The 8344-nt window shown below is 37.8% G+C and overlaps 1 protein-coding gene across 1 annotated transcript; it reads left to right on the forward strand.

Annotated features, from left to right (window-relative positions):
• Window positions 1-242: 242 nt before the first annotated feature.
• LOC6041750 (probable cytochrome P450 28a5) lies at window positions 243-2029 on the forward strand. The gene is made up of 3 exons (XM_038265964.1): window positions 243-460; window positions 521-770; window positions 840-2029. Exons 1-3 carry the CDS (start codon window positions 276-278, stop codon window positions 1911-1913), a joined length of 1509 nt encoding a protein of 502 aa, XP_038121892.1. The 5' UTR covers window positions 243-275; the 3' UTR covers window positions 1914-2029.
• The last annotated feature ends 6315 nt before the right edge of the window (window positions 2030-8344 follow it).

Genomic DNA, 8344 nt, shown 5'->3' on the forward strand with positions numbered 1-8344 from the left:
AAACACCACTTCATAATCTATCTCGGCTTTTGCGTAGATTAGATATGCTCCGAGAATTTGACTTTTATAGTGAAACAAAGTAAAACTTTCAGGCCTAATTGGTTTCATAATTCCAAATTGCCGAAACCATTTGTACGCTTCAAATTATTTTTTTATATGTTTTGAATATTCAGTTCTGAAAGGGTTGAATCAAGCGTGATTTAAATTTGGACATTGCTAACGAATTCAGTCTTGCACAATCAGTTCGCGCAGCTGGACGGAGTCTTGTCCACACAATGCTGGTCACAATCAGTCTGCTCGTTTCGGCGGTAGCAGCCGCGTACATTTATCTAGTTTGGAACTTCAACTACTGGAAGAAGCGCCATGTGCCGGGACCGGACCCGAAGCCCCTTGTGGGGAACTTCCCCGCGTTTATTCTGCGCACGCGAACCGTCATGGAGGAGATGGACGAGATCTACAAGTTTGTGTCTGATTAGGCTAAGAATCAAATTTAAGAATATTTGACGCCTTTGCGTTGCAGTGACTACAAGGCCAAATACAACTTCGTGGGCGTCTTCAGCAATCGATCGCCGCGCATTCTCATCACGTGCCCGGCTTTGGCGAAGGACATTCTGACCAAACACTTTCGGAGCTTCCACGACAACGAGTTTGGTGAGTTTACGGAAAGTGCCGGCGACGCGGGGCTGATTGGGCGGAGTCCGTTCTTTCTGAACGGGGACAAGTGGAAGGCGAAACGAGCGGAGATCACGCCAGCGTTCACGACGTCGAGGGTAGAGTTTTTTTTTTCGAGGTTAAGTGGGTCAATTGGTTGGTAACGGTTTTGTTTAATGTATCAACAGATGAAGGCGTTGTTCCCGATCGTGGAGTTTGTTTCAACAAGCATGAGCGCGTACATTGTCAAGAATAGAAACTCTGAGCTGGATGCTAGGGAGCTGGCAGCAAAGTTTACCACCGATGTCGTGTCCAGCTGTATTTTTGATACCGATGCTCAATCATTCACCAACGAGAAGGCCCAAATCCGAGAGATGGGACGGAGGTTAACAAACTCTTCGTTTACTGCGTTTGTGACTATGATGCTGTTGAGCACGTGCCCAAAGCTGGCTAAAATGTTAAACATCGGATCAGGTGTTAAAAAAGTTGAACAATTTTTCATTGATTTGATGTCGGAAGCTGCTATGTATCGGGAAAAGAACGGAACCAAGCGAGTCGATTACTTGGAACATCTGATAAGTTTGCGCAACGAAAAGCAGATCACTGAAGTGGACATGGCCGCTCACGGTGTTACGTTCTTCTTCGACGGCTTTGAGACTTCCAGTGTCGTCATGTCTTTTATTTTGTACGAACTTGCTAGAAACCCAACCGTACAGACAAGACTACGAGAAGACTGTTCGAAAGCATCCAACGATCAAGGAACGATCTCGTACGAAGACCTTCTGGAGTTACCCTACCTCGAGCAGGTCATCAACGAAACGCTACGCCTCTGGCCGGTGGGACCATTTCTTTCCAAGACTTGTACCGAGCCAGTAGATCTCGAGTTGTGCCCGGGTCAGAGCGTCCGCATCGAACCGGGTGTTTGTGCGGTCATTCCCTTTGGAGGAATTCACCGTGATCCGCAGTTTTACCAGGATCCGCTGACGTTCAACCCGGATCGGTTTAGTCCGGAGACGGGGGGAGTCAATCCGTACCGGGAGATGGGGTGCTTTATGCCGTTCGGGGAAGGTCCTCGGCAGTGTTTGGGCATGCGATTTGCGCGGATGCAGATGAAACGAGCCATCTACGAGGTGGTGAAGAATTTTGAGCTTTCTGTAAGTGATAAAACAGTTCAGCCTCTTCGGATGGATCCAAAGCAGTTGTTTACTGCTGCAGTTGGTGGAATATGGCTGAACTTTGAACCTATACTTGAACAGTCATGAATAATCATTAAGACAAGATATAATCCAATATTCTCCAAGATTGTTCCCCTCATGGGAATCGCTGAAGACTTTTTTCAAAGATTTAAGTCCAAATAAATGTTCAAAATCCTTTCCAAGCCACGGTTTAACCAAGTCCATCTCCATCTGTGAGGGAGGGATGACTCCACCACGATGGCCACCACCACCAAACCACCACTTCCGGAACCTTCTTTTGCGCCGGCCAGGAGGACATCCCAGCCCAGGTATGATTTTCATAAACTGTCGTGTCCTCGTTGCTCTTGTTCTTCGTTGTTGGTGTTGTTGTTGTTGTTGTCGGGGTCGGGCCAGGATATACTTAGCCTTCCACCTTTTAAAAACCAACATCTGCCGCATATGTGTGTATGTGTGTGTGTGTCTGTATGTGTGAGAATGTGCGGTTTAATGCGGAGCACTGGGGTCTATCATTATGATCATAAGTCATCTGTGCGTGCGTGTGTTTTTGTGTGTGCGGTTGTTTGTGGGTGGTTGAATATGAAACGGCTGCTTGAGCTTTGGTTAAACGTGCCGAGCTGGTGGGACGGCCTGGGTCCGGGCACGGAAGGATGAGACGGCTTGTGATGCTTTTGTGGCGAGCGTCAAGAGACCGTTTTGTTGCGGTTCACCGGAGAAAAGGGTGCTCACTAATAAGCTCATTTTGCCCCCCCCCCACCTCCTCCCCCCTTTCAACCGAGTCATTAGTGACGAGGCCACGTGGGTTTTTATCCCCCCAACGGAGAACCCCTCTTTTAAGAAGCACAACACATTGACGCAGCAAAGGTCGACTGACGGGTGTGTAATGTAATACCTGATGGCAGCATATGTTGTACCCCCCTTCCACCTTCAACACACGTGGTTAACCAGAGTCAGAGCGGATCTCCTTTGAAGCAGAAAAGGCAAAAGGTTACGGCTCGGTGCAGAAATAATTATTCGAACGTGGAAAGTTATGGGGAATAAAAAATAAAAACATGGAGGTTTCACTTATAAATTGTTATGATTTAAACTTCTCCAAAAGATTAATGATTGATGTAACGTTTTTTACCATATTTCTTAATCCACAGAACAATGAGCCGATTCTGTTTCGTTTTCCCAAATCAATCAAATCACGAAAACCAAAAACTTTCTTTCTTACCTCAACAACTCATAATAAGTTGACTCTCACGTTAAAGCCATTTCCCCTTTCCACCCCACTTCACAAATAACACAAGCGAATTTAAAGCCGTGTTTCTACACGGTCGTACACCTTCAAATGCCATTTTTATCATTTTATTCCTCCTTGCAACGTAGAATGTCCTTTTAACACGTTTTCACACCATGTTACTCGCCCCGTCTCTTCCCACACCTGAACTCAACTCCATGGGAAGTCTCCCAGCAGAGAAAGAGACAGAGAGAAGGGCGAGGTCGCAGTGAGGGATTAAATGTACCGAAAGTAAGAGGATTTTCTGACGGTGGGAAAAAAGGGTGTCCTGTTCATATCTATATTTTTGCCATCTTATGTTTCAAGGATTTTCGTTTTGCTGGGAGAGGGAGGGTGGGCGGGAGAACCGTAATGTTGAGGGAGATTGGAATGTTTTGGTTTAACAGGTTAGAAAAGGTAATTGGGTAAATCTTATTTAACAAAACAAAACACTGAAACTAAACCTGCCATTTTTTTTTTACAAAACATAAATTTTTCACTTGAGAGTAATCCTTGGAGATTTTGATAAAAGATTTTTTTATCATTTGTGTTTGGTGAATTTTCAATCTGTAAATATTTAATAAAATATTTTTATTAAATATCAAATATACGTGCCCTCCCTCTTCGACAGAAATTTGTTCTAAATTTGTCCGAGGGGTCTTTCACAAACACCGTAATAAAAATATTTGTTATGCGTGTTCCAGAGCCTGGTTACGCTACTGATATAAATACTTTTATTTTATTTATTTTTTGTAACTGTTCACGATACCCGGTCCTAATCTGGCCGTAGTACCAAAAAAGATCCTTAAAAAAACAGGTTATGAAAAATATGGGAAAGCTTTTTTTTCTTATAATAATTTCCCAATACCTAAGAGCTGAAATTAATTCAAAATTTATCTTTTGCGTAGATTTCCAAATTTTTTCACATTTTGCTTCGATTCGAACACAATTTTGTCATTTTTAATCAATCCAGAAATGAAAGATATCTTCAAAATTATTTTTTTAATAATTCCTTAATTTTGCAAATATTTTTTATCATTTCAGTCCACAGTTAAAAAAGGCTTATTTCCAGAAGCTGTTATTGAAATCAGCGTAAAAATAGTAATTTTGATCTGTTTTTTTCTTGATTGTGGAATTTTACAATCTTTTTGATATCAAAATATTTTGATTAAACTTCGCCTGTAGCTTTTTACGTAAGGTATAGGTGAAAATTCCGAATCTTTGATTTTCCTTTCTATTACTGAAAGTTGTACTTCCGAAATATTTGGTACCAAAATTGAAGCTTTTTGAAAAACGCGATTTTTGAATAAAAACAATAAATGGAGAAAAGATCAAATTAAGTTAGCAACAAAAAATAATCACACGCAGAATTAAATTTAGAATCTAAACTTGTTTTTATTTACGTTAAACCGTTACTATTACAATTTTGATTTAAAAAAACAGTGAGATATTTTTTTTTTTCAAAGGTCTATAAAATTTCAATGGATTAATTTGAAAACTATGTAAAATGCACCCTACTTCGTTGATATTCATTAAGAACATTATTGAATAAGTTAAAAAAATTGTTGATACGACCCTCAGTTGCTCAGATATCTCCATGCAAAGGTTAAAAAAACAGGAAAATTTATGTTTTCTAAGTCTCACCCAAACAACCCACCATTTTCTGATGTCCATATCTCAGCAACTAATGGTCCGATATACAATGTTAAAATATGAAACATTCGTGAAATTTTTAATATATCAAACATTCAATTTTACGCCCTTTTGAAATGTTAGTCTTGATCTAAAATTTTTGAAAATATTGTTTTCGAAAAGATCGAAAAATTTCACGAATGTAACAACATATAGAAAATTTTCTAAGCATTTCAAAAATATTTTTTCAAAGGTGGGCAAACATGGGCACTTATTTAATAAAAAAAAAGCTACGACTATTTTCAAAAAAGTAACCTAAAGATGGCTATAACTTAAAAACGGTGTACTTTATCAAACATTTACTTAAGTACTTTTTGATTGCAAATTTAATTTTACATCGAAAAATGAAGTTGAAAATTTTTTGCGACCAATATTTCGATTTTTTGAAAAAATCTGTATTGATTTAAAAAATCATAACTCGGTCAAAGATGTTTTGCCCATTCTGGAAATTTCTGAAAAGTTGGCATTTGATATCTTCTGAAACACATCATAAAATAAAAAAAAATGAAAATAGTTTTTTTCGCAAATCAAATTTTAGTGACAAAAAGTGAAAATTAAAATCACCATTTTTTTTTTAACCTTGTATCATTTTTTTCAGTGAGTCCATATCCATACCTACAACTTTGCCGAAGCCACCAAATCGATCAAAAAATTCATTCAAAAGATACAGATTTTTAAATTTTTACATATCATGTTTTGCTGCCAAATTTGTATGGAAAATTATATGAACGAACTAATGATGCAAAATGGCTTCTTTGGGCATACCAAAGGCACCAAAAAAGTTTCAAAAAAAAAAATAGAATGACAAAAATCTCAGAGAATTGCTCTTTAAACTCTTTAATTTTCAGCCTTTAAAAATAAAATTTCTCAGGTTCTTCTCAATGAAAATGAATTCTGTTTAAAACGTTGTGTAGGGGGCATCTTAAGGTGACTTCACTGAAAAAATCTCGTTCCTAGAACAAATCCTGTTATTTTGGCAGATGTCTAAAATTGGGGTACGTTTTTGACCAAAAATGACCTCTCGAAAAATCATTTTTCTTATATTTTTGTTGAAATTAATCCAAAACTACCCACATGTTTGAAAATTTCCACTTCAAACATTGTAGCATGTCAATACGATTCCCTCTAACAAGAAACACTGTTGGATGACTTGTTTTTACCATATCGTTGTATTTGAGCATCATTTTAGTTTTATTTGACCCAATGTCACCCCTCTAAGGGGTTTTCAAACTATTTGCATTTAAGGTAGTGTTCATCAAAACCCACCATATTTTGGGAAAATGTTAGTAAACTATCTAAGAACAAATCTACGTTGAAAGATTTTCGATGTTATTTAAATTGTTCTTGTTATTAAGAAATTACGAGAGGTGTATTGTTTTTTGACCCATAGTCACTCCCATTGACGGTACACTATTTTTAACCTAAATAAAATAATTTCAGCACATCTCTTGATTTAAAAAAATATAGAGAAAAAAAACGATCACTCTTCGATTTTTCATAATATCATTTAATGCACATTTTATTTAGAGTTTTTGTCTCCTCCCCCTTCAAAGTTGGCCCAGAAAAATCAGGGGGCAAAAAAAATTTCCTAAAAAACTTCAAAATTTCATTAGAAATATAAGTACAATCAGCTGAAAACTATTTAAAATGCGTTTCCCTGCATTTAGAATCACTGTTAGCATATTTGAGTTGATTTGAAAATCTTTTAAATTAAAGAAAATTTTCGATATTTATGCTTTTTTAATCGCAAAAATTTTTGTTTTCGTCAATTCTTATTTTTTTTAAATTTAATGATTGCAAAAGGACTGAACTAGTGTAAAATCCGTTTTAAAACACTTCTTCCATGCAAATGCTGAAACTATGGCTTGTTATTTCAATATTTATATTTTTTACCCAAAGGATATTTTAAATTTTGGAGCTTTATGAATAATCGAAAATTAAAAATTAAAAATTTATTGCAATTTCTATGATCAAGTTAACAAAAATGATTAAATAAATATTGATAGTTCAATGAACTAGTTATATAATATATTACATCTTTCATGTGCACTGCAAGTAAAATTTCTCAATTATCCTCATCATAACGGTAAAACACCTCGTTGAAGGAAGGGGAAGGAGGGCTTCGAAAGACGATACCGTACTGTTTGGAAATGTTCCGCAACCGACGTGCGAATTCCACGTGTGTCGGGGGAGGGATTCTCACGTAGTAAGGGGGAGGGATTCGGGAAAAATTCTCACAACCCGACATTTACTGACAGAAACACACTCACACACAAGCACACCTTGGAGCCTTGGTTGGCTGCAATGCAAGTGGTGTAAAATGGCAGCAAATTATGTGATGAACTTTCACACGTGTTGCGTTTTTTTTTCTCTTCCAGCGGGCTCGAGCTGCTGCTCCTTTCCAGCAACATAACCCGGGTATCATGTTGGAAGGATTTTCGCGTTACTTTTTTTTTGTTCTGGATGAGGGTACCATTATAATTTTTCGCATTGAAGCTTCCCTGTAGTTCTTAAAGAGAAATTTAAAATTTAAGAAAAGATTTCTAAAATCTCTTGCCAAAAAAGACAAATTGACACAATGTCTAATTTTGCCAAGCTCAAATATAAATTAGTAATCCCCACAAACTATGCACAAACCGCAAAGCTAATTTAGCTACTCGCAAATCTCTCGGATCACACCAAAAAGAGCCCGGTGGTCATCAAAAATTACCGTTCCTTGTCACATTTTCAACCAAACGGGATGACATCCTCAAAAAGGACCTCAACCCCCCTTTAAACCTTCCCCAAGCTATGTGACAAGGCGAAATGTGGTTAGTGGCACACGAAAATATTATCATAAAATATATTAAATTTCGCTTCAACTTGGACGACGTGTCGAGCGAGCTTGTCTCGTTAATAATTCTTTTCACTCTGGCCACGAGGCGGCGCAAAATGAGTAGGGTTTGAGGACAAAAAAGCAAACTCCCCAACCCGTCGCCGCCTGGGAACCTAGTTCAAACAAACAGCAACCGGGAAGGAATGATGATGACAAGGACAAGGGTGGGGTTTTTGGGGACAAGTTCAAGGGAATGATGCTGGGTGGGTGGAGAAGAGAGAGGGGGGAATAATAACCAAGAGAGATACAAAGAGTGCAAGCAAACCCCTAACGAAAGAATAACATCACAGAGAGCAATCACACGGTAAGGAGGAAGTTTAAAGTTAAAGAATTGTAAAGAAATTTGAAATAGATATAAAAATTCTCAAAATATTCTTCAGCGTCCAATTTTGGGTTCAAATAAAACACCAAAAACAGTTTTTACTGTTTTTTACTGTTTTTTACTGTTTTCTGCTGTTTTTGCTGTTTTTGCTGTTTTTGCTGTTTTTGCTGTTTTTGCTGTTTTTGCTGTTTTTGCTGTTTTTGCTGTTTTTGCTGTTTTTGCTGTTTTTGCTGTTTTTGCTGTTTTTGCTGTTTTTGCTGTTTTTGCTGTTTTTGCTGTTTTTGCTGTTTTTGCTGTTTTGCTGTTTTTGCTGTTTTTGCTGTTTTTGCTGTTTTTGCTGTTTTTGCTGT

This window comes from Culex quinquefasciatus, chromosome 3, assembly GCF_015732765.1.
Source record: "Culex quinquefasciatus strain JHB chromosome 3, VPISU_Cqui_1.0_pri_paternal, whole genome shotgun sequence".
Taxonomy (NCBI): domain Eukaryota; kingdom Metazoa; phylum Arthropoda; class Insecta; order Diptera; family Culicidae; genus Culex; species Culex quinquefasciatus.

Excerpts from the sequence above, each read along its gene's own strand:
- LOC6041750 (XM_038265964.1), top strand. The coding sequence starts at position 276 with ATGCTGGTCACAATCAGTCTGCTCGTTTCGGCGGTAGCAGCCGCGTAC. Across the intron at positions 461-520 it reads GAGATGGACGAGATCTACAA|TGACTACAAGGCCAAATACA; the intron begins GTTTGTGTCTGA and ends TTTGCGTTGCAG. Across the intron at positions 771-839 it reads CAGCGTTCACGACGTCGAGG|ATGAAGGCGTTGTTCCCGAT; the intron begins GTAGAGTTTTTT and ends ATGTATCAACAG.